The 26,935-nt window shown below is 43.7% G+C and overlaps 1 protein-coding gene across 1 annotated transcript in view; it reads right to left on the bottom strand.

The window, feature by feature from the left end:
• Nucleotides 1–26,935, bottom strand: part of CATSPERE (catsper channel auxiliary subunit epsilon) — a 62,584-nt gene that overhangs the window by 13,530 nt on the left and 22,119 nt on the right. Inside the window, exons 6-10 of the mRNA XM_065400678.1 lie at nt 9,743–9,773; nt 8,330–8,407; nt 6,987–7,093; nt 2,436–2,928; nt 579–1,053 (exon numbers count right to left, since the gene is read on the bottom strand). Of these exons, the coding sequence (XP_065256750.1) occupies nt 579–1,053; nt 2,436–2,928; nt 6,987–7,093; nt 8,330–8,407; nt 9,743–9,773 (1,184 nt within the window). The remainder of the gene's footprint in view (nt 1–578; nt 1,054–2,435; nt 2,929–6,986; nt 7,094–8,329; nt 8,408–9,742; nt 9,774–26,935) is intronic.

The raw sequence follows: 26,935 nt of genomic DNA, 5'->3' as shown, positions 1-26,935 counted from the left end.
AACTGTACCGTCAGTCAGAAGAAACTGTTTAGTGGGGCTGGACCAAAATAAAACTACCATGGCAGAGAGTGAATGTGTGTGTGTGTCGGGGGGCGGGGGGGATGCCCAATGATGCCCACAATGGCACATAAAAGGTTTTTGTTTTTACTAATACTAAAAATACTAATAAGGTGGGAAAATGATGGAAAAATGTGTACAAGATACTGTTAAGTCCTTGTTTGTAGGGAATCAGAAGGAACTGAGGGGTGGTTGCAGTCCTTTATATTCTCTTGGTCTTGAGGAAGATCATGTATTGCCCCAATAGATACTGTTGGCTAGAAGATTTCAAGCTTCCCTACTTGTGGCATGCAACTCTCAGGAATGGGGATCCATGTGGCAATACTTGAAGGGCAAAATTTTGTTAACTATAATTTAAATATGCCTATTCATCTAAAAATGGTAGATTTCAGTCCTTCTGAACCAATTAATTTAATCAAATACATAATTGCTATAATCATCTAGAAAAGAAATATCTTCAGGGATCCCCTTATTTCTGAAGTTGCTGTCTTACACCCAAATTATTATGTAATATACTTAACCAATAACCAGTTGGTGAATAGTGCTCCCTCGAGATGCTTCCGATAGCTTCTGATTTAACCCAGATACTATAACAAATCCATTAATTGTGTTGTTTTTATAGCTATAATAGATCATTTCCTCGTTCCACATCAGCATAGATGGTGATGCTGAATATACAAATTCCATTAGCATAAAACCCTGGGGAGGAGCATTTAAGGAAAAGTCTCTTAGGACCCATAAATCTCGGTCTTCGTTATAAGCTGACAGATAAAACACCCTGGAGGAGCTGCACCCAACGCAGGCCATCAGCAAAGAAACTTCAGGTGGGCGTGAGTCATAGCAAACAGTGCCTATAGATAAAGAAGCGGCCACTGGCAAATCTAGGACCCTCTTTAGGTTTGTTGTATCTGTTATTTTAATAAACACATTGCCATCATATCCTAGATATTGTTCACTTGGTGTCCATATTGCTACTGTACTTAATTTTCTTCCACTCTGTAAAAAAAATAAAAATAAAAATTGAACAAAGCTATTAGATAAATAGTACATTTAAGACTCTGTACAAACTATTCCCTCTCAAACTTTGCATAAATGATACCAGTATCTCCATTAAAAAGTAAAAAAGATTTTCAACTGATGTAATTAGCCTAGCTCCACTAGAGTCAAGTTGCTGTTATGGATTGGGAAGTAGGCGGTCTGGCCTAGTAGTCAGAGCAGAAGTCATGTCTAGTGGGCAGAGCAGGCATCCAGCTTGGGGAATGAAGCCAAGGGTCAGTACCAGAGTCAACTGCCAGATACCAAAGCCAGGGGTCAAGCCAGAGTCAGAACCTGCGGCGCGGCCGGAGCGCGGGTGCAGGGGTACCAGCGGGGGGGAGGGAGCGGGCGGGAGAGAGAGAGAGAGAGAAGGGGGCGGCCAGGGCTACAGCAGGGGCGCTGCCATGCGGCCCCTCCCGCTGCGCTGCCTCCTGCCGCCTGCCGCGAGGGCTCCACTCCGGTCGGCGGGGAGGGAAGGAAGAGGACTGCCCTGCAGGGCGCTCTGGTTCTCCGCGCCACCGCCCCTTACAGGGCAGCCGGAGCGGAACAAGAACAAACAAAAAAAAAGCGGCCGTGCCGCCCTAGGATTGGGCAGAATGCCGCCTCCAACAATCTGCCGCCCCAAGCACCAGCTTGCTCAGCTGGTGCCTGGAGCCGGCCCTGGTTAGAGGCTGGGGTCAGAGCCAAAAGTGGTAACTGACGATTGGAGGTAAGACATAAGGGCAGGAACTAGAGGAGAGGCAAGGATCAAGCACAGTGCAGGAGCATGGTGTAAACAGGAGCAAAAGCAGGGGTCAGGCAGTAGCCAGGAGTACAGCAGGAAAAGGGATGGGTGCCAGAGGCAGGCACAAGCAAGGTCCAAAGCAGCCACAACAGGGAATCACTTTGTTGCTCAGACAAACTTCCTGTGCCTCCTTCTGGCTTAAATAGCATGGTTGCAACAATTGGTGGAGCTGGGTGATCCCCCAATATTAGTGCCTTGGGTGAGGCTATAGTCCTACTAGCTTCTTGGCCCATCAGATTTCAGAAGACATTAGGTGGAGACCAGCAGGCAGCTGGTCTGGGGACTCCTAGGCCTGGGTTCATAGACCTGGGACATCATATTCACAAACTTAAGTCCTCATCCTGGAACTAGCTCCATGTGGGTACTCCTCTGGACCCATGTAGAGCCAACTGTAGCATCAGGTACTTATTTTTAAATGACCTGAAAATTAATTTGTTGCACTCAGTGCACTTCTAATTCCAAACCTATTATTATATCAGGGGACCAGTGGGTTAATCCCCAGGCCTACTGAAGCACTTTCATATTTCAAAATGTAAAACAAGAATTGTGTGTGACTTACCTGTACTGGATATTCAGATGAACACCAAAGTCTTGACTGTATTCCAGTTATTCCCGTTTCTGGTAGATTGTATTCAGGTCCAAGTTTAAAAAACTGATTGGACTCTCTTTTGTAAACTGTCCCCATTATTAAAAATAAGATTCCATCATCAGTTAAAACAATATCAGTTACTTTGTGACTTAAGTCAAAGTCCAAAATGTGTGATGGAGCTTTGATTTCTTTATAAGTTATAAATCCATCATTTGTATGGAAAGTTCCAAATTCTGACAACAAAAGTGCAGTTGTTGGAAAACATGCAGACCACTCAATGTAGGGCTCACTACCAGCTGGGGAACAGAGGGAATTGTCACTTACATTGTTAGGAAATGGCTCTTCAGGCCTGGAAATGATAAAGGGACTATCTAGAACAAAACAATCCTGAAAAGCTATTGCCTTTCCGTGGATATTAGTTATGATGTCATCTAACATTGCAGGTACATTAATTTTCCAGAATCTGAAAATGGAAGAAATGACAGATAAACTGGCAAGAATTAAACTTTATATCAGATTCATTAAGAAAAATAATTCCTGACAAATTTCAGAGTTTGTAGCAACTCCAAAACAATTTATTTCCCATTTCTTTTTAACAATTTCTCTAAACCTTTAACATTTTTCAAGTCACAATATTCTCAGGAACACCCTACAGTCACAGTGTTCAGCACATATGCCAGCAGCTATTAGAGTAGTGGTACTGCTGTTGCTATAGACAAGCTGTGCACTCCTGATCACAATCATTTCTATTTGTAGGGACATACCACTTTTCCAAATTGTTTCCTGCTATTCCCCCATTCTCACCAAATGTAAAATATAAAATTAAAATAAAATTGGGGGTGGGGGGAGGGAGAGAGACCAAAATCTGCCTTCAGTGGGACTTTAACCTGCAACAGCAGCCAGGCCTCTAATGTTCAGTGCTTCAGTAAATGCTGGGAATCACACATCTCTGAATGGTCTCACATAAACGGGCAAGAAATGTACATTCTCTGGAGCTGGGAGCACGAGGACTGGTTATGACATCATGGATTATTGTGGCAACAGCAGATAGAGCCATTATTATAGTCACTTTTGCCATGAACAATAAAAACTGCATTACTTTACAAAATGAGTTTCCTAACTTTAGGTGACACTGATGACACTAGTGGATGAAAAAGGTATGTTATTAATATCAGGATATGAATTATTTGGTCACAAATTCACTTGGTTCAATGTTTAGCTAGTGGTAGAGGTATCCAAACTTCCAGAATTCTATAAAAATAGGGCTGTTTTAATAACGGAGGTGAGATAGTTGAATATGAGAAAAACAGCCAAATTTTGTCTTTAGATATACACATGCAACTGCTATTGATTTCAATGCAAATTGGATGCATGTATTCAAAGGCAAAATTTGGTCCATACAGAAGAAGAAGAATGAAGTAATAAAACTTTCTATGTGGGCATGCATCAGCATTACTGGAGAAACAAACCCTATTATTCTATATGACGAGCGATCTTGTTTTTCCACTCTCTTTTATTTGGTTCTTCATACTACTGCCATATAGAGAAAGAAGAGGTTAAAAATAAGACAGAAAATAGATATTACAACTCACTTCACCATAACAGCAATTTACTAAAACTGCCATCATTTATAAAAGGATTTTACCCAATTTGCCAAAAATGCTTCTATTCCTTTGGTTAAGTAAGTGCGAATATTAGAGAAAGCCTTTATCTGACGATAAATTTCTTTGATATAATGATGTGTTGCTATATTGCCACCTAGTGATGAAATGGATGAGATCCAATTGAAAAAGATGTTTGACAGAGATGACAGTAGGCCAAATTCAGTTTCTAACCCAAATGTAACAGGGATGTAAACAGTGGTGTAAGTTACTTGTTGAGTGTAAACTGGTTAGAAAAAGGCAGTAAGATGAAAATTAGGCCTGGTCTACACTACGACTTTAATTCGGATTTAGCTGCTTTAATTCGAATTAACGCTTGACCCGTCCACACAACGAAGCCATTTAATTCGAATTAAAGAGCCCTTTAATTCGATTTCTGTACTCCTCCTCGACGAGAGGAGTAGCGTCAAAATCGGTATTGTTAATCCGAATTAAGGTTAGTGTGGCCGCAATTCGAAGTTATTGGCAATTCAATGTTATTGGCTACCCACAATGCAACGCTCTGGAAATCGATGCTACTACGGTAGCTTGGACGCACACCACCGAATTAATGGTGCCTAGTGTGGCCGAATACATTCGAATTTATAAAATCGGTTTCCTAAATTCGAATTATATAAATTCGGATTAATCCTGTAGTGTAGACATTAGTGCAACTTGTTTTAATATGGTATTCAGAGTGTGTAAAAACAACTGCAAATTAAAAGTCAAAGGGACAGATGGGGCGCACGTTTCAGGAATGCAGCTAACAAAAGAGCCCGCTACACTTTAAGACAAAATCATCCTCAATACTCCTGGGGCCAAATCTAGCCCTGTGGTAAGCCTGTGTAATTCCCACTAACTTCAATGAGCATTTGTGCAGGGCAGAATGTTGTTACCGGAGAGTACCACATTGATGGAAAACACACTTGCTTTGCACATCCACTGAATAAAAAAATCAGTGCAAGTTATTCTCCTTCACCACATATCTATTTTCTGATCAGCTCACACCAACGTATACATTATATTATCATTTACATCCCTGCTGAATTTGGCCCTTAGTGTTTCTGTTATATATTACATAGTTTTGTAAATATTATAGCATTAGAAATTAAAATTAATATGTTGCCAGAAGATGGAGCAAACAGTGAAGAAAGTAGAGAAATCGACAGTTGGAGAGTCCTAGGGTTAAGTTTAATATTCCTACTGACAAAAAATTAAATACCAAAAGAAATACTGTAGAAGGGCTTCATTGTCGGTTCAGCACACTGCCACTACACAGAGGGGAATAGAAAGAGGTATGCGATAACCAAGCAGTGTCCCTAAAGTATTCTTAACAGTCAGCTATGCCTGGACATATGAATTACCATTATCTGGATGTTCTCATCCACTAGAAATTTTCTATAATGTCAGATTCATCTTTGGGAGAAACTTTATATTACTTTCACAGGGAGACTCAGTGGATTGCTGGAAAGAAGAAACAGCCAAGACATGCTCTGTAGAGTGTGTATTGAGCTAACAATTCTACATGGAGGGATGAGAGAAGATGATGACCTACTCACCACACAGGTTTGCCCTGGTGAGAGGGAATGATCCAAAGTGCTATTTTCAAACAGGACTTGAAAACCAGCCAATAAGAAAAGAAACATAACTTGGAGGAAAGAGAAAAGGAAGGAGTATCTGACTGAGATACTTATTTTTTAAGAAGGTGCTGCATTCAGCAGAGTACCACAAACAGGCTGTGAGCTCCAGAGAAGTGACATGAGTTGGGGGAAGGAAAATTGACCTTTGAAATGCTAACTACCCATAAGCTTGATAATTAAGCTTCTCATCCCATTATAGTGACGTTTTGTGCAATCTTAGGCCCCAGTCCTGCAATACACTGCCCAATGGTGTTCATGCATGTTCAGTGGCGCATTTGTGTAGTGAGGTACAGGATTGAGGCCATGGTTTACATGAGAACAAACATATGTTTTGTTTTTAATGTTTCTTCTCTCTTTCTAAAATAATGAACAGTTTCTTATTTAAATGAAATTATAATTTAAATTTAACTGCTAAATTGGCGGGGGAGCATGGGCTGACTAACCATGCTGGGAGATGACAGGCTCTTCCCTCAAGGAAGAAAGGGTATACAGACTCGCACACAAAAGCTACCTAAAACTAGAAAATGAGGTCCAGATGGGGCCACGGACTCTATCCAATGATGTGTCACAACAGCATTAAGTGAGCTTTCATATTTTGGGGAGCTGGGGCACTGTGATCTCACAATGAAAGCCACTGAAAGATGTGCCATATTGTGTAGGCATCTGTGGGCTTCCTTCCCCAGGCAAGGTACATCAGTGATTACTAGACATTTGGATCAAAGGAATTTGAAAGGCTTTTTCCAGTTGAGTTCTTTGGCACCAAGCCACCAAAGTACTTTGCACCTAGGGAAGAGGTCAGGAGGGCCTATATATAATTCATTGCAGAGGAGCAAGCTCTCCCCCCAGAGTCTGAAATTGAAAGGAGAATTCCCAACAGATTCCCAGAATCCAAAGAGGCTTGGAGGCTACTGCCCTCTTTGCAAATTCCCAACCCCTTCCATACTGACAAGAGTACTAGAAGGACACTCCATTAGGTTCCCTGGAAGTTCTGTTATTTTCCCCATAGGTTTTTCTGCCAGCGTCTACAATATGGCCACTAATTATTTCTGTACTAGTTGGTGTCATTATGATAAACTTTAAGTATCTTTTCCTACAGTATACATTACCAACTAAACTGAGTGTTTTGTAAGATGCTTACATTATAATATATCTACATAGCTATAAATGTGTAATCAGATGGGTGTGTGAAAAATCATTTTAAATGGAATTCTGTTCAGAAAAAATTAAATGAAATACAGTACCCCAACTCTGGAAATGCAGTAGCAAAGTATTCGGTATTTCTAAAATAGGTCTGAACAACAGGTTCCTGTCCCAAATTCCAAAACTGCTTGCTAAGTGTCTTAGAATTCTGTTTAAGTAAAATAAAGGCTGTTAGTTATCATACATTTTTATGTCAATATAGTTTAAGGCTGTATATGAGAAATCTCAGGGTTAAAATACTCTTTAAATAACATTCTAAAGTACACTTCCAAATAAGGGTGCATTATTAAACACATTTACACATTTTATCCACACTAGATTATAGTATATTTGGAACCAAAATTAACTTTCTTCGCAATATTTCCTAAAGTATATATAGCAGGAAATTAAAAAAATAACACACAGAAATCTAATAATAAAAGTTTATAGAAAATAATGAAAATTTTATGTTCTTCTCCAAATTCCATACTTCAATTAATAATATAATTTTAATTCTAGTAACTCTGAGGCAAATCAACACATTTATGAAATGAATATTAAAAGATGCCAAAGAGAAGCAATTCAGCATGGCAATTTATAATAAAGTAATAACTCCTAAAGGGCATCCCTTGGTCATGGATGCACACCTCACGTAAGGTATGATGCCAAAGGCTAAATATCATCAATCACCCCACAAGGCATCAGGAGTGCATACTTTGACAATGTTTACTGCATATACCAATCCTGCAGGCTGATCCATGTGGGAAGAACCTTGTGCTCACATGGATTCCTATTGGGTGCAAGAATCCATCTGCACGTATCAGCTTGTGGGATCAGGGCCAAAATGCACTTCCTTAAATGGTAAAGTCCAGTTTTACTGTTAAATTCAGCTCTATAAAAATGACATAACGGGTTCACTGTTTATTATGTCTTGTTACTGCTGTATCATAATTATTTAGACAAAAAGTAAAAAGAGTTTTTTTCTGAGTGTCAGCCATGCAAATTCACTCTAGAATGTGAAAGTCAAGTTTGGATCTTTCCTTCTCACCCACCACCACCAGTAGCAAAACAGCTGTGGGCTAAATTCTGACCCTAACACAAGTGTACTGATGGTAGAATTTAGCTCTGCCACTGGAATTTAGCTAACAATTCTGTTTTTAATGCTGAGATGGAAACAAAACCACCTCACTCCCCCATAGCCGTGTCACCTCTGCAGTATTAACTGGAACAAAAAGCACCAAAAACTTATTTTTGTCACTCCCTTAAGTTGAAATGATTATGGATGCACATAGGCAGCATATCTAATGAATAAGACAGTGCCATTTTTAATTAGTAACTTCTCAGAGTAGACCTGCACTTTCAATACCATGTTTTTAAAAGAAAATATAGAGCTATTTTAACATACCGGTGGAGGAGATGTTGCACTGTGATTCAATTCAGAGGGTTCTGCATTTTCTGGATCGTATATCCATAAGATTAACTCCTAGCAAATAAAAAAGGCGAATGATAATATTTTGTTAATAAACACGTTTATATACTGTCACTGTGGTCCGATTTCTTTTGGTGACTAGATGTATACTAGAATGTAGTAACAATACCATATAAAGAGGCATTAATTTGGACAATGTCAAAATTAAGTCTTGAGCCTGATCTTACTCAGACAAAAGCAAAACTCCCATTGACTTCAGTGGGCAATGGAGACTGAGGGGATCCAGATCCACTCCTCATAGAAAGGGAATTATTTCCTTTCAGTTCTTCTATTCGTCCCACAGCAGTACTTCACATACCATAGTCTCTCTTATTCTACTGGGCCCATGCTACTTTACAATCCTGCTGCACTATGGCAAAAGAGGGATCAGAAATAGGTACTTAACTCTAAAAAGAAACAACAAATTAGTCTCTTAGCAGGGAGATATTAATATGTATCTTTTTCTCCTGCCTCCATGATTGCTATGGGTCTTCAGCCTGACTGTCCTTGGATTTTGCTCCTCAAAGACACAACCATTTCTGATCAACTATGTGATTCATATCAGTCAGCCACGGAGGAACTCAACCCCTTGTGGGGTCCCAGAGTCCGGCCTCCAGCCCGAGCCTGAACATCTACACCACAGTTAAACAGCCCATGAGCCTGAGTCCCACGAGCCTGGGCCAGCTGAGTGTGTATAATTGCAGTGAAGTACCCTTAGGATCTTGGAATCTGCCCCTGAGTAGAGGGGCAGGTTTGGGTAACTGTGTAGCTGCTCTTTCAGAGGTGGCTGAGCACAATACCCCTCATTCCAAGGATATAAGTAGGCTTCCACTGCTGTGGAATCCAACCAGGCTGTGCCTGTTTGGCAGGCTCCACATACAGATGGAACAGTGTCCGGAATTTGGTCCATAATCAATAAAGGTGAATGTTCTTTTAGTTTCCATATTTTCCCAGCCAAACACAATCTCTGTCACAGAAAAAAAGAAAGAGGGAGGGCATGAGAAATGATTAAATATGTAATTTGTTTATACTAGCTTTGGCAAATTTTGTGAAATAACAACGCATTTTAAAGACTGAATGATAGGCCATAACATTTTATGGTATATTGAAATTTTTATCCAAACTCACTAAAAAAACTCTAGCTTGGGCATGAAACATGCATTTCACAAAGCTCCAGAAAACACAAATATATAGAAGAATAAAGAAAGGGTTGGCTAAAGTCCACTGACCTTTCCTTCTGACTGGACTAAATTTGTATCAAATCACTATTTTGGAGAAGTGAGAAATAACTTCTGAGTTAAAGTTAGTTAAAACATTAGGCAAAAGATAGCACTTAAAAATTAAATTTACCTGGCTATCATTTTTTGAGGATGGAACGGAGCTATAAAAATAAAATAAAATTAAAATAAAACAGTTACTTTTAAGTATAAGTAACAACCACTGCTTTGTAAAAGAAAAGAAAGGTTACTTACCTTACAGTAACTGTAGTTCTTTGAGATGTTCTGTACATTTTGACTCAACTCTTAGCATACATGCACCCCATATGCTGGAGTTCGGAATGTTCTAACCAGCAGTGTCCATTTGGCACTGCACACGTGCCCTGGATGCCCTTGTGCACTCCCCTCCCCAAGCACATAAAGGGCAGAGCATTCCCAACCACCACTCAGTTCCTTCACTGCACAGAATCCTAGTTAAAAACTCAGAGCTACAGAGATGAAGGGTGGATCATGGTGTGACGTTATTGACATGAACTGTGACTGTATAGATCATTGTTGCAACCAGGGTCCTATGGTTCACCAGGTCTTGTACAGAGGAGGTCAAGTGGGGTGTCTATGGAAAAGTTGTAGTTTGCTGGTTATGATTATGCTGTCTGTATGTGTGTATCATTTTTGTATTTGAAGTTATGAATATTGGCTATGTACTTGTATCCCAATGTGTTTGATTCTAAGTAGCCTCAGTGAAGCATTTGGTCAGCTTCTTGAGAAAGGACTAGTCTCAGTAAGTGCCTAATCAAGAAACACTTAACTGACAATGGACTTTGGGAGATGCCAATCCACATCTGAGCTTTCCTGGGAATGTTCAAACTAACGTAAACAATGGCGTCGGCCTGCAAAAAGCTGAATCATTCATGGACATGTGACTTGCCCAGATGGCTACAAACTCCATCTTGTTGCTGTGACTTTGCACAGAAGAACAAAGGGGTTTCCGCCCACAAGAGAGAGAATATAAAGGGCCCTGGAAGCACTATGGGGCTAAGGGTCTCAGAGCCCAAGCTTCAGCCAGAGTAGGAACATCTACACTGCTATTTTTAGCCCCACTGTGTGAGCCCGAGTCAGTTGGTCCAGGCTCTGAGGCATGCTGACACGGGTTGGTTTGTTTTTGCAGTTTAGTCATACTCATAATTACTCTGTCTGTATGGAAGACTGTCTATAGAGGACCAGCAATCAGAGCCTGAATTTCATACAATTTCCATGCATAAGTGATTGTCATTGGGAACACCACAGTGATGGTCAGGTGATTAAGTGAACACGATGGCATGGGTTCAAACAGCCAACCAATCAACTAGGTAAGTACTAAACTCAGATCCCAAGTATGAAAACTTTCCGTATCAGGTGTGAAAATGTGTAATAACCCCTCCAGGAACCTGTGAGCAACAGTGTGTGAAAAGACACAGTAATTTTGGATGGGTTGGTGATAAGCAGATATTGCTGTTAAATGCACTTAAATCGAGCTACCCGATTGTCCTGAATGCTTTAAAGATATAATCCAATATATCAGGAATTGAAGATCCTAATGGGCTAAGCTGTCATTGAGCTGCCCAAGAGAAAAAATGTTTCCATTCTGCACCATATTTGTGCCAAGTGGAGGGCTTTCTGCTCTGTAAAAGCAAATCTCAGACCTGTGCAGAGCAACTTCTGTCTACTGATGTTAGCCATGCAACAGCCATGCTGTCAGATGTAGAGGCAACAGGTCTGCATGAAGGACTAGACCATGATTTTGTGAGACTATATCTGGCAGAGATAGAAATGTTATCCACGGTTAGTTCAGGAGAGGTAGAAGTTCTGAATAACAAAATTGGTGTGGCTATGTTGCAGCTATTAAAATCAGACATGTCTTGCCTTGCCTCACTTTTCAAAGGATCCTTGGACTAAACGGAAGTAGTGAGAAGGCATACACTCATGGAAAAGTGTTGGATATAGACCTCAGACTCATTGCCCCTTGAGAGCAAAAGTTGCGAGACTTCCTGTTTTCCCTGGTCACAAACAGATCTAGCCATAAGACTACTAATTTTTGAAAGAACTGATGCCAAATGAAGTCTTTTAGGGACATAAGAACATAAGAAAGGCCGTACTGGGTCAGACCAAAGGTCCATCTAGCCCAGTATCTGTCTACCGACAGTGGCCAATGCCAGGTGCCCCAAAGGGAGTGAACCTAACAGGCAATGATCAAGTGATCTCTCTCCTGCCATCCATCTCCATCCTCTGACGAACAGAGGCTAGGGACACCATTCTTACCCATCCTGGCTAATAGCCATTTATGGACTTAGCCACCATGAATTTATCCAGTCCCCTTTTAAACATTGTTATAGTCCTAGCCTTCACAACCTCCTCAGGTAAGGAGTTCCACAAGTTGACTGTGCGCTGCGTGAAGAAGAACTTCCTTTTATTTGTTTTAAACCTGCTGCCTATTAATTTCTTTTGGTGACCCCTAGTTCTTGTATTATGGGAATAAGTAAATAACTTTTCCTTATCCACTTTCTCAACATCACTCATGATTTTATATACCTCTATCATGTCCCCCCTTAGTCTTCTCTTTTCCAAACTGAAGAGTCCTAGCCTCTTTAATCTTTCCTCATATGGGACCCTCTCTAAACCCTTAATCATTTTAGTTGCTCTTTTCTGAACCTTTTCTAGTGCTAGAATATCTTTTTTGAGGTGAGGAGACCACATCTGTACACAGTATTCGAGATGTGGGCGAACCATGGATTTATATAAGGGCAATAATATATTCTCAGTCTTATTCTCTATCCCCTTTTTAATGATTCCTAACATCCTGTTTGCTTTTTTGACCGCCTCTGCACACTGCATGGACATCTTTAGAGAACTATCCACGATGACGCCAAGATCTTTTTCCTGACTCGTTGTAGCTAAATTAGCCCCCATCATGTTGTATGTATAGTTGGGGTTATTTTTTCCAATGTGCATTACTTTACATTTATCCACATTAAATTTCATTTGCCATTTTGTTGCCCAATCACTTAGTTTTGTGAGATCTTTTTGAAGTTCTTCACAATCTGCTTTGGTCTTAAATAAATGTGTACAAATATAGTATCTTCCTGTGACACTTTCTCAATATGTCCAGGACTGTGGGTGATTTTGTTACCCCCTAGCTCCAGCAGGAGAGTCTATCTTGTGGTAGCTGGGTGTCAGCTCCAGTACAACATCAACAACATCAACATCAACCTTTCAACCACACAAGCACTCTCCTCAGGACTCTGCCAGTCCAATCCTTGCCTTGCAGGTTAACATTAGGTGGACCTCAATTTTTTGGACCTCCTTGAAAAGCATTCCTCTCCCGTATCCTGCCTGTCACTGGATACCACAGAAATTACCAAGTCCGCTGTCTCCAAAGAGACAGTATGCACACCATCCTGTTAGCTCAGCTGAGGACAAACACTTTACTTTAGTATTACAGCACTGAGATGAATTTATAGCAAAACCAAGAATAAGTTTTATTAATAAATAACAAAGATTTAAGTGATACTAAGCAAAAATAATAGAAACAGAAATGGTTACAAATAAAACAAAAGTATAATACACTTATAAGAGACTACATATGACCTTATCAGGCTCCAGTCTTTGTCTAAAGCACTTTTGCTCACCCATAGCCACTTCTCAGTGTCACTAACTCACGTGACTGGGGATTCACCGTTTATGCATGCAAAGAGTGCTGACCTCTTTGTTCCCTCAGTGACGGATAACTAAAATGTCTTTTTGCTTCTTCTTATACATCCTGAAATTTATCATCTTTGGCATTGGCTACACTTGTGGATTCACAGCGCTGCCGCGGCTGTGTGTAGTCTGTGTGTCTGTAGGCTGTGTGTAGAGTGTAGTCTCGCAGCGCTGCAAGTACTCCACCTCTCCGAGGGGAATAGCTTGCAGTGCTGCGAGCGAGCGTGCAGCGCTCCAGGCGCTGAATACACTGGCGCTTTACAGCGCTGCACTCGCTGCGCTCGGGGGGGTGTTTTTTCACAGCAAGTGCAGCGCTGTGAATTGCCAGTGTAGCCAAGGCCTTTGTCACCAGAGTCAGGATGAAGCCCTGGGGTTCAGAATCCAGTAACTTCCCATGCTCATTTCACATTCACATGTTAATTTGTTCCTCCTCCTTACCTGTGATGCAAATAAACTGTCAATTGTCTCTGGCATCATCATGCTCAATTTACATTACAGAAAGGGAGATAACTATCTTCCCTCCCGTCTGGAAGAAAACCTGTTCCCCCCTTTGTTTGGGTACAGACGTTAAAGCATACTATCTGTAAGTATCCGTAATTCCTCTGTTAATACATACATTTCACAATGCCATTAATGACCAGTTTGTGACCCGCTTTCATTTGATATCTCACACCACATTTTTATACGTAAATATAATGACAGCAATATGTTAGGCATAGTAAATTTGTCAGGCTTGATAGGAACTGCTGTTACATGACAGTGAACCCTTTGCTAGTGGGCATTTAGGGGCTGTTAGGGTCACACCTCCTGGTTAGAAAATAGAAGTACCAAATTTAGTGTAAAAGTTATTATTTATTATTATTAGTTATTACATCCTTCTCACGCCAGTACTGGTGCACAGGGCTGAAACTAGTCTCTTCCATCCTTCTCTCATGTACTGCTGCTTCCATCTGTTCAATGTTGTTCAGAATGACTGTTCTGCCCTCCCTGCTAAGGGTTCTTCTTCAAGTTTCTCTTGGGGGCCCATGTTTCCTCACACCAGTTGGTTTCTACTTGACAGCTTCATGTGGGAGTCTGTGTGTTGGCATCCAGAGTACATGTCCCAAATATGTCCAACACTTCTTTCTAATTCTAGTGGAGATTAAGTTATATTTAGTTGCAAATCAACTTTTAGCCAATGAGAATCAACCTTTCTTTAGGAAAATAACTAAAAAGTACAAATGCAAAAAAAGATTAAATTGATTATTTAAATCAAAGTTTCCTGCTTGCTGATTTAAATATTATTAAAATAGGTGATTTAAGTCACTTTGATTTAAATCAATCCAACTTGTGTGGCAGTCATAACCAAAGTACCTGGGGTAGGAGGAGTATAAAAATACTAATACCTTTTGGATGGGACTTGATATCTGTGGTCCTCTCTCTTAAATATTGCAGAGAGTGACACAGGTATAGCCCACAGATTTTTGGTCAAGTCCAAAATACCTTCATTTATTGACATTGCAACACAACCCTGAGGTACTGGCTGAAGAATATAAAAAAAAAGTATAAGATTTCCCTCAATCACCTCAAGAGGAATCTCAAGCATCTCTGTCATCCTCTTCAAAAGGTCTCAGAATACTCTAAAGTCATCCTCTGTTATCTGGTCCCCTCTTCTGGTTTGGTGCTCCTCTTCCTCTGTTAAAATGTCCTACTTGCCAGGCAAGTGTGGAGCTCTGTGAGTCTGTGCAGATGGTGACTTGTCCCTTGATCTTGCATGAGGAACTTCCAAAGGGGGTGGATACTGAAATTGTGGGGTCCAGGAAGGCCAGAACAACTACAACTGGAAATCACAAAGGTATGGCATTTAATGTCAAGGAAGTGGCATCCACGGAACATGAGAAGCATCTGTAGCATGTCCTGTATATTGGTCAGATTAAGAACTTCTCTTGTGGTGATCTCGAACTCTTGAATAGTTAGAAGAGTATGGCTGTAACCTTGGAAAAGTACTCTTGCTAGAGGCAACAGATGAAGAGCAGACTTGTTCAACCGGAGGTGCAGTTCCCCTCAGAATCACTGGAATCTGAGGAGGGCTGACAGGCTTCCCCTGAGATGAAGATAGATGGAGGGAAATTTTCATAACCAATGCCGAAGGCTCCAGTATCAGGGAAGATCTTGAAATATCTGAGAAGGCAGATGCATTTAAGGGTGACTCTGGTTCCGAGGTGATTCTAAGTTCTGACAAATTAGTGAATGCTGTAGAAGTTGACAGTACTGGGATCATAAATCGGTACCAGTGCAATGGTCAGTGCCATCATAGATCTCTCCCTAGTCAGTACTATAGTAGATATTAAGGATGGTACCATAGCCATTGGTACTGGAATGACCCTAGAGGTTGCCGATTTTTGTTGGTGTGCATTGGTTCTGTAAGGGAAATCTGCACCTTTAACAGTAAAGGGGGTCAAGGAACAGCCAGCCCTGGTCCAGGGTGGAGCCCAAAGCAGGTGCTGGGAATCATCAGACCCAGCTGGGCAGTGTCAGGTGATTGGGTCTGATGATTACCAGCTAGGCAATATAGATGAGAGTCCTAGCTCCCTTAGGGCAACTGGAACTAGGAGAGTGCTAGGAGAACACCCTCCTGTAATTACAGTCCAGACTGCAGACGGTGCAGTGGAGGACTGCGAGCAGGTGGGAGGCCCTGTGGATGTCCTTAGGTAGTGAGGAGACCCTGACCACTAAACTGCCAAAGGCCAGGGGGCCCACAGCTATGCTGGGAGCAGAACAATTGCATTATGTTGTCATTCCACATATTGGAGAGACAAGGTGTAATATTTTTTACTGGACAAACTTCTGTTGGTAACAGAGACAAGTCTTTGAGCTTACACAGAGCTCTTCTTCAGGTCTGGGAAACATACTCAGAGCATCAGAGCTCAATACAAGATGAAACAGATTGTTTAGCATAAGTAGTTAACACATATTTCAAGGGAGGTTGTGTGGGGTGCTGAGCATTGTAGCAGTGGAGATATGTCTGCAGGTTTTGCATCTGTTGTTCTGGCAGAGTCTGGTGCCACTTTGAGTTGGTGTGCCGTGGTCTGTGAGGAGCTTGCTTCTGATGATGAGCTTGGAGAGGTTAGGTGGTTGTCTGAAGGCCAGAAGAGGGGGTTCAGGAAAAATTTCTTTCAGGATGGGGTCCCTCTATCCACACAAGCATAATGGCTCAGCCAGATAAGGAGGAGAAGGAAGAGGACACAGGATGACATGTTCCAAGAGATCCTGCAAACCTCTGCTTCTTCAGACGCCGAACAGAAGGCTTGAAGACAGCGTGGCCAGGGATAGAGCGGAGAGGAGAAAGGCATAGGAAAAGGAGAGGGATGTGCAGCAGGAGTTTCTAGCACTTCTCAAGCAGCAAACAGCCATGCTGCTGACTCTTGTTGACCTTCAGGTTCAACAGTCCCATGCTTGCCTTCTTCTGCAGTCCTGTGATGCAGTGTGCTCCTCGCAATGGCCCTGCAAGAGCTGAATTGGGCCAGATGGGCTCAATCAGCTAATTAGGTTGCAAATGGGGAGCTGTAGGCCAGAGGCAGCTAATTATGGAGAAACTCATCTGTGAGGGATAGGTGGGGCTTCTACAAAAATCAGGAAACTGGAAGCAGAAGGGGCTGTAGGGAAGGAGTCTGCAGTCACTCCCTGGAGAAGGGAGGTGTGTTTGGGGACTGCAGAGATGAGCTGCCTAAAGTTACTCCCTAGGAGGAGCGAGTGAAGAGACTGGCAAATGCAGAGGAATGGGGAGGGTCAGGAATCTCTCAGGCAGCAGGTGGGAGAGCTACAGGAGGAGGTGGCTAGGTTGAGGAGCATCCGAATCCACGAGCAATTCCTGGACAGTGTCCATGTGGAGACAGCTGAGGTAGCTGTCCCAGTACACAGGACTGCTGATACACCACTGGTGGAGGAGGAGATGGCTCAGGGTGGACACTGGCAGCTGGTTACTTCTGGCAGCAGGCAGTGCTCCACCCCTGCTCCGAACCCTCCCGCCGTGGTAATAGGTAACCGTTATGCTCTTCTTGATACAGGAAAGAAGGAATCACCCCCTACAGTAAAAGAGGAGAAGCCTCGTACCCTTAAGGCTGGGAGGTCTGCTGCCACCACTGCGAATAGGAAACGTAGGGTAGTGGTGGTCGGAGACTCTCTGCTGAGGGGGACGGAGGCGCCCATCTGTCGCCCTGACATTTCATCTCGGGAGGTATGCTGCCTGCCGGGAGCCCGTATCCGAGACGTTACAGAGGCATTGTCGAGGATTATCCAGCCCTCTGACTACTACCCCATGCTACTCATCCATGTGGGCACAAATGATACTGCGCGGTGTGACACTGAGCGGATTAAGAGTGACTACAGGGCTCTGGGAGTACTGGTGAAGGAGTTTGGAGCGCAGGTGGTATTTTCTTCGATTCTTCCTGTCAAAGGTAGGGGCCCGGGCAGAGACAGATGCATCATGGAGGTGAATGCCTGGCTGCGAAGATGGTGTCGCCAGGAGGGCTTTGGCTTCCTTGACCACGGGATGCTATTCGAGGAAGGACTGCTAGGCAGAGATGGCGTTCACCTTTCAAGGAGGGGAAAGACCCTATTTGGACACAGACTGGCTAACCTAGTGAGGAGGGCTTTAAACTAGGTTCGACGGGGACAGGTGAGCAAAGCCCACAGGTAAGTGGGGAACATGGAGACCTGGGAGATGGGTCGGAAACAAGAGGGAGTGTGGGCTATATTGGCAGAGAGAAAGGAGAGTCAGGACAAAACTGGGAGGAAAGATCAAACCAGTATCTTAGATGCCTATATACAAATGCGAGAAGTATGGGTAATAAGCAGGAAGAACTGGAAGTGCTAATAAATAAATACAACTATGACATTGTTGGCATCACTGAAACTTGGTGGGATAATACACATGATTGGAATGTTGGTGTGGATGGGTACAGCTTGCTCAGGAAGGATAGACAGGGGAAAAAGGGAGGAGGTGTTGCCTTATATATTAAAAATGTACACACTTGGACTGAGGTTGAGATGGACATAGGAGATGGAAGTGTTGAGAGTCTCTGGGTTAGGCTAAAAGGGGTAAAAAACAAGGGAGATGTCATGCTAGGAGTCTACTACGGGCCACCTAACCAGGTGGAAGAGGTGGATGAGGCTTTTTTTAAGCAACTAACAAAATCATCCAAAGCCTAAGATTTGGTGGTGATGGGGGACTTCAACTATCCGGATATATGTTGGGAAAATAACACAGCGGGGCACAGATTATCCAACAAATTCTTGGACTGCATTGCAGACAACTTTTTATTTCAGAAGGTTGAAAAAGCTACTAGGGGGGAAGCTGTTCTAGACTTGATTTTAACAAATAGGGAGGAACTCGTTGAGAATTTGAAAGTAGAAGGCAGCCTGGGTGAAAGTGATCATGAAATCATAGAGTTTGCAATTCTAAGGAAGGGTAGAAGGGAGAACAGCAAAATAGAGACAATGGATTTCAGGAAGGCAGATTTTGGTAAGCTCAGAGAGCTGATAGGTAAGGTCCCATGGGAATCAAGACTGAGAGGAAAAACAACTGAGGAGAGTTGGCAGTTTTTCAAAGGGACACTATTAAGGGCCCAAAAGCAAGCTATTCCGCTGGTTAGGAAAGATAGAAAATGTGGCAAAAGACCACATTTTGTGGTTAAAAGGCTTAACCACGAGATCTTGCATGATCTAAAAAATAAAAAGGAGTCATATAAAAAATGGAAACTAGGACAGATTACAAAGGATGAATATAGGCAAACAACACAGGAATGCAGGGGCAAGATTAGAAAGGCAAAGGCACAAAATGAGCTCAAACTAGCTACGGGAATAAAGGGAAACAAGAAGACTTTTTATCAATACATTAGAAGCAAGAGGAAGACCAAAGACAGGGTAGGCCCACTGCTTAGTGAAGAGGGAGAAACAGTAACAGGAAACTTGGAAATGGCAGAGATGCTTAATGACTTCTTTGTTTCGGTCTTCACCGAGAAGTCTGAAGGAATGCCTAACATAGTGAATGCTAATGGGAAGGGGGTAGGTTTAGCAGATAAAATAAAAAAAGAACAAGTTAAAAATCACTTAGAAAAGTTAGATGCCTGCAAGTCACCAGGGCCTGATGAAATGCATCCTAGAATACTCAAGGAGCTAATAGAGGAGGTATCTGAGCCTCTAGCTATTATCTTTGGAAAATCATGGGAGACGGGAGAGATTCCAGAAGACTGGAAAAGGGCAAATATAGTGCCCATCTATAAAAAGGGAAATAAAAACAACCCAGGAAACTACAGACCAGTTAGTTTAACTTCTGTGCCAGGAAAGATAATGGAGCAAGTAATTAAGGAAATCATCTGCAAACACTTGGAAGGTGGTAAGGTGATAGGGAACAGCCAGCATGGATTTGTAAAGAACAAATCATGTCAAACCAATCTGATAGCTTTCTTTGATAGGATAACGAGCCTTGTGGATAAGGGTGAAGCTGTGGATGTGGTATACCTAGACTTTAGTAAGGCATTTGATACGGTCTCGCATGATATTCTTATCGATAAACTAGGCAAATACAATTTAGATGGGGCTACTATAAGGTGGGTGCATAACTGGCTGGATAACCGTACTCAGAGAGTTGTTATTAATGGTTCCCAATCCTGCTGGAAAGGCATAACGAGTGGGGTACCGCAGGGGTCTGTTTTGGGACCGGCTCTGTTCAATATCTTCATCAACGACTTATATATTGGCATAGAAAGTACGCTTATTAAGTTTGCGGATGATACCAAACTGGGAGGGATTGCAACTGCTTTGGAGGACAGGGTCATAATTCAAAATGATCTGGACAAATTAGAGAAATGGTCTGAGTTAAACAGGATGAAGTTTAACAAAGACAAATGCAAAGTGCTCCACTTAGGAAGAAAAAATCAGTTTCACACATACAGAATGGGAAGAGACTGTCTAGGAAGGAGTACGGCAGAAAGGGATCTAGGGGTTATAGTGGACCACAAGCTAAATATGAGTCAACAGTGTGATGCTGTTGCAAAAAAAGCAAACATGATTCTGGGATGTATTAACAGGTGTGTTGTGAGCAAGACACGAGAAGTCATTCTTCCGCTCTACTCTGCTCTGGTTAGGCCTCAGTTGGAGTATTGTGTCCAGTTCTGGGCACCGCATTTCAAAAAAGATGTGGAGAAATTGGAAAGGGTCCAGAGAAGAGCAACAAGAATGATTAAAGGTCTTGAGAACATGACCTATGAAGGAAGGCTGAAAGAATTGGGTTTGTTTAGTTTGGAAAAGAGAAGACTGAGAGGGGACATGATAGCAGTTTTCAGGTATTTAAAAGGGTGTCATAAGGAGGAGGGAGAAAACTTGTTCACCTTAGCCTCTAAGGATAGAACAAGAAGCAATGGGTTTAAACTGCAGCAAGGGAGGTCTAGGTTGGACATTAGGAAAAAGTTCCTAACTGTCAGGGTGGTTAAACACTGGAATAAATTGCCTAGGGAGGTTGTGGAATCTCCATCTCTGGAGATATTTAAGAGTAGGTTAGATAAATGTCTATCAGGGATGGTCTAGACAGTATTTGGTCCTGCCATGCGGGCAGGGGACTGGACTCGATGACCTCTCGAGGTCCCTTCCAGTCCTAGAATCTATGAATTATGGAAGCAGCTCAGGGAAAGGCAGCAAGGTGCAGGGAACGGACCTTGGCTGCTGCGTAGTAGAGGGTCCAAGTTGATTACCGAGTGATTGGTAACATTTGGGCATTGCATGTTTCCCCAGAGCAATAGTCACTTGCTTTTCCACTGTCAGTGCAGATCTCATTTGAGTGTCACTGCACTGGAGGGCTGGGGCGAGCTCTGCACACGGATCCAGGAATGTAGCTTTGCGCATCTGAAAGTTCTGCAGCCACTACTTGTCATCCCAACCCTGCATGACAATGCGATCCCACCAGTCGGTGCTTGTTTCTCAGGCTCAGAACCAGCACTCCACTGTCTGCCGCTGCCCTGTGAATGCCGCCAACAATCTTGAATTGTTTCTTTCTATATCACACAGCAATCTAGCCTCAAAGGAATCGTCACATTCCCCACAGCTCCTCTGGCAGTTACTCTGCAGTTACTGCAGGATCAGGTGCCCCATGCTCGCAACACTCAACACAACTGTGCAGAGCTGTGCAGGATTCATGCTTCTGACACAGATGGTAGACAGCAAGGAAGGACGTGAGCGTTTGCAGGGATTTTGAAAAGAATTGCGAAATATTATGGGATGCAGATGAAATTATGGGATAGAGAAAAATGCATTATGGGATGTTGAAAATATGCTCCCAGTCACTCCTGCATGACTTGTTTCGGCCCCATGCGGCTTGGTAAAATATTCCCCAAACACCCTGCGCTAGATTGTGGTGAGTTACACAGAGGGATAGCTACCCATGGTGCACTGCTCTCTACATCAATGCAAGCGCTGCTAGTGAGGACGCGCACCACTGACACAAGGAGCATAGTGTGAACGCACAAAAGCAATTTAATTATTGCGGCAGCTGTATGCTGACGTAACATAGGTCAACATAATTTTGTAGTGTAGACATGTGTTGCGGGGCAAGTGCACCCCATCCCCTCTTGGGGTGGGTGGAGTAATTACTTCGCTGCAGTGGTGTGCTTACGACCACCCTTTGTCTTGGGGTGGTGAGGACTAATGGTAAAAGTCAATATGGCCACTCTCTCTCTCAAGGTTGTATGGCCCAATGGCCAGAGTCAGGGTGACGGCCCCTTCCCACACAGCCATGGGGCCCAATGGCCCGAATCAAAATGGCTTTCCGAATCGGTCGGGGTGTATCGCCAAGTGTTCAGAGTCCGTGTGGCCGCCTGGCTCAGCAAGGCAGTATGGCCTAGCAGCAAGAGTCAGTAGGGCCGCCCTCTCTCAGGGCTGCTCTCAGAGCTGTGCGGCCCAACAGACAGGGTTGATAGAGTCACCCTCTCTCGGGGCCGTGTGGCCTAGTAGTCAGAGTCGAGGTGATCACCTGGCTCAGTAAGGCTGTGTGGCCTAGTAGCAAGAGTCAGTCACCTCTCTCAGGGCTGTGTGACCTAGTAGCCAGAGTCGGTATCACTGCCCCTTCCATGGGGCTGTGTGGCCTAGTGGCAAGTATGCCTGCCACCGAGTCAGTGGGGAATCCGCCCGAAACACGCTGACCCCACTCAGCACCACAGCTAGTCTCCCTGAGCTACTTCCTACCCGGTTCCTGATGCCAGGGTCCCGGCGTCTCCGTGGGCTCTGGGCTCCTCGGTCAGGGTGGCTGGCAACAGCTGCACCTCGCCTTGGGCATTCTCCAGAGTCTCAGCGTCCCTGGGGCTTCTGCAGTTCCTGGGCTGGAGCTCGCAGCATCCGTCCTTTCTTTGGTGGCTAGCCCTGAATGAGCTGAGGTGATTCTTTTTATACCTAGTCCGCAGCTGGAGCATGCCCTGCAGGGCTGTGAGGGTGTGGCCTCCTCGGCCCAGAGAGGTGAGTTAACCCTCTTCATACGAACGTGGGGCAAGTGCGCCCCATCACAACATTCTCTAGACCAACTAGTTAGGGTAACTCAGGCCTGGTCTACTCTACAGAGTTAGGTTGACCTAAGCTGCCTTACATTGACCTAACTATGTAAGTATTTATACTAAAATTTTGCTCCCGCCGACATAACTGCCTCACTACACTGACTTAATAACTCCACTTTCACAAGAGGCATAGGTCAACGGTAATGTAGTTAGGTCAATGCAGTGTCAGTGTAGACACTGTGTTGCTTACAACCATTGTTACTGGCTCTCAAAAGCCATCCCACAATGCCCCTCATTGACAGTACAATTGATACAAACACTCCTGGTGAGGACGCACACAAGGAGCAAAGTGTAGACACACGCAAGTGATGTAATTACTTTGGCAGCTATATGCCGACATAAGTTAGATCAACTTAGGCCTGGTCTACACTGCCATTTTACAGCGCTGAAACTTTCTCACTCAGAGGTGTGAAAAAAACACCTCCCTGAGCGCTGCAAGTTTCAGTGCTGTAAAGTGGCAGTGTAGACAGTAGCTGTGCTCCCAGCGCTGGTAGCTACTCCCCTTGTGGAGGCGGGTACCATAGGCTGGGGGAGGCTGTGCCTCCCCAGACAGTCAGGCATGGCCCCACCCACCAATGTTCCCTCTAATTTTTTACATCCATGTGCAGAATGAATTTTGTTATGTGCACCAACATGGAAGTGATGTGTGGTGGGTGTGGGCTGTGGGGTTTGGAGCGTGGGAGGGGACTCAGGGCTGGGGCAGAGGGAATCTAGCTGCCCACACTCTGCCCCCAGTCCCCCCCTCCTGCTTCCACTCTGTGTGGCTGCTCCAGGCTCCCTGTGGGGTGGCCTCAGCTCGGGCCACGCTACCCACCCTCCCATCGCTCTGGGGCTGGGAGGGGGTCACTCTGAGGCTGGGGGGGGCGGAAGGGGCAGGGCTTCGGGCTGAAGGGGCGGGGCTAGCCTCCCCCAGCCAGCAGTTCATGTGCTGCCCATGAGCTCTTCTTCAGAGCTGAGAGCTCTTCTTCAGGTACAAAGAGCTCTTCTTCAGGTCTGAGAAAGGTACTCAAAGGGTACATCTACACTGTGATCAAAAACCCAGGGCACCCGAGTCTCAGAGCCCGAGTCAGCTGACAAGGGCTCACAGAGCTTGACTACAAATTGCAGTGTAGATGTTCGGGTTCAGGTTGGAGACTGGGTTCTGACTCTCCCCCCTCGTGGGGTTTTATAGTCCAGGCTCCAGCCCGAGCCCAAACATCTGTACTGCAATTTTATAGCCCTGTATCCCGAGAACCACGAGCCTGAGCCAGCTGACCTGGGCCAGCCACAGCTGTGCCACAGGTCTTTTATCACAGTGTAGACATACCCAGAGCGTCACAGCTAAACACAAGGTGAAACAGACTGTCTAGGATAAGCAGTTAACACATAAAAGATATTACCTCATCTATCTTGTCTCTCTAATATCCTGGGACCAACACGGCTACAACATTTCAAACAACCTTTATGTACTGACAACTGGAAACAATAGGAAGACATCACCCAAGGTTGTATGGCCAGGTCTATCAGAAGTTCAGACGACATGTAGGCTGACGGGTTTCCCTGGGACTGACTGCAAGAGTTAGGGGATTGATTGGTTGCAGCTATGTTTGTTTGGGTGTGTGAGAGGCAGAAAGCCAGACAAGCAGTTTGAGCATGGCCCTGATGGGGAGCAGAGAGAGAGAGTTCCTTGGAGTACATTACTTACAAGAAAGACAAGCTTGGAAAATGTGAGCCAGGAAACTGCCTGCTGTTGTTTGTTTCTACTATGTTGAAGGAAACAGGACTTTGTGTACATTCTTTGTAAATAAACAGGACTGCATCAAATAAATATACAGCTAGTATCATCATCAATGTATCCGCCTATCAAAAACAACTCAGCAAACATTAGTGGGAAATCTTATGAAAAAAGATTTGATTTGCAGGACACATTTAAGAGGTTCAATAGATGATGCATGTTTTCAGGCCCTGGAAGGGAAAGTTGATGGTAGAAGAATGCAAGACAGAAAAAAGAGCTAGGATGGACGATGTATTCTGGGTGGATCAAAAGGACTATTCATCCACAAAGTGATTAGCAGAGGACCATACAGAATGGGCTAACATGGTTGCAAACATCTAGTAACAGAGATGCCATATAAGAAGAAGTATGGAAACAACCTGGCAAGTCCTCAAATGTGGGCTAACTGTTCAGACCAAAAAGGGGCAACATGGGCTACTGTCTTGACCTGGACCTTGCCAGTTTTATTCAGAAAGCTAAGAAGAATTTTTCAGCGAAGTTTGAAGAAAATTGGTTAAGCTGTCTTATTGTTAGGTTTTGAGTTGCGAGTCATTAAAATATCACCCTCATAGAAACACTGACTTACATCTGGCATTTCTTTATGTCCCACTAGCACAAAAATGGCTTATTACTACTCTGACAAACTTTCCACATAGTAAGAAGAAACTATATATGAACAAAATAGGTTGTAATTAAGTAAAGTTATTAATTAATGTTTTATCTAATTTTACTCCTCTGGGAATTCTGCACCACTGTGCACATTCAGAATTCATGTCCCCTGCAGATTTTTTTTCTCTGCAGAAAATACATTCTGCCAGAGAGGTGCTGCAATTACATCTTTTGCCCACCAGCGGCTATTGTGGAGCCAGAACAGAGGGCAACCGGCTCACTGGTGGTAGCACCCAAGCGGGAGGAGGAGTGGCTGTATTCCTCAAAGCAATATGGCGGCTGGGCCAGGTGAGGAGGCACAGAATATGGGGGGGGGGACAGACAGAATGGGACACATGGGGCTTCTGGGGGAGCCACATAGACTGGGCTAGTGGGCGGGGACAAACTGAGGCTGGGACTGAATGGAAGTGGGGGTATAGGGACACATGGGATGGCTGAGTGGGGGTGCAGGGACACATGGGGAGGGGTACAGAGACATCTGGGGACAGAGGGAGGGGGTGCAGGGACACATGGGGATCAGGGTGGACGAGTGGGGGTGCTGGAACACATGGTGACTGGAGGAAGAGGGGTGGCCAAGTAGGGGTGCAGAGACACATGGGGATGAGGGAAGAGGGGAGGCCAAGTGATGGAGCAGACACACATGGGGACTGTGGCAGATGTGCCTGACTGAATGGGATAAGCTAGAGGTCAGCCAGGGTCTGCATGGAGGAGTCTCCCCAACTTTCTAACAATCCCCCCCCCCGAAAAAACCTGTTCCATACTTCCCCCACCCACACTCAAAACCCTCCAGGTTCATTCCCAGCAATTACTTCCCTCTCCCTTAGCTCCTCTATTACTCCTGACTCCCACAAGCATTTGCACTGCTGCTGAGGGGTACGGGAAATACGTTTCTGTATTGTAGTTTAAATGAATTATTACTCAAAGTTCTGTATTAATATGCCTAGTAAGGAATCTATTTGTCATGGCTGTATTGTTACAGACATACTTGCTGACAGGTATTTTGAAATAAATTACAAAAATAATTGAAACTGGCATGATTATATTGTGTTATTTTGACAAATAAAATTTGCAGAATTTTAAAATATTATGCATAGAATTCTTAATTTTTTGTCGCAGAATTTCCCCAGGAGTGCTAATTTTAATGGCTACATTGTGTTTATAAGCAGCTTGCCCTCTGGCAGTGGATTGCAGATTTAGAGAGAACAAAAGGTTCTGTCTATTCATTACAACTCTAACAGATTTCCCTTAGCTTAGGAGGTAGCAATCTGGGGAGAAACCCTTGCCCCACTGAAGTCAATGGGCATTTTATCATTGACTTCAATTAGGCCAGGATTTCACCTCTATATTCTTGGCGCTAAATTACAGAAGTTCTAGTCCCAGCTGTGCACATGCGTGTGGTTTAGTCACTAATTAATCATTTATAACAATGGATTTGTTGTGTCCAACTGTTAAATATTGAGCCATTCAATAGCAGTTCCATAGAGTTTGTCTACACATAAACTGCTACGTGGCATAGCAGCACCACTGCAGCTGTAACGCTTCAGTGAAGATGCTGACAGGAGGGGTTCTCCTGTTGGCGTAGGTACTCCAC

This window comes from Emys orbicularis, chromosome 3 (assembly GCF_028017835.1).
Source record: "Emys orbicularis isolate rEmyOrb1 chromosome 3, rEmyOrb1.hap1, whole genome shotgun sequence".
Classification (NCBI taxonomy): domain Eukaryota; kingdom Metazoa; phylum Chordata; order Testudines; family Emydidae; genus Emys; species Emys orbicularis.
Note: the sequence above shows the minus strand (reverse complement) of the source record. Positions and strands in the feature narration are given on the sequence as shown.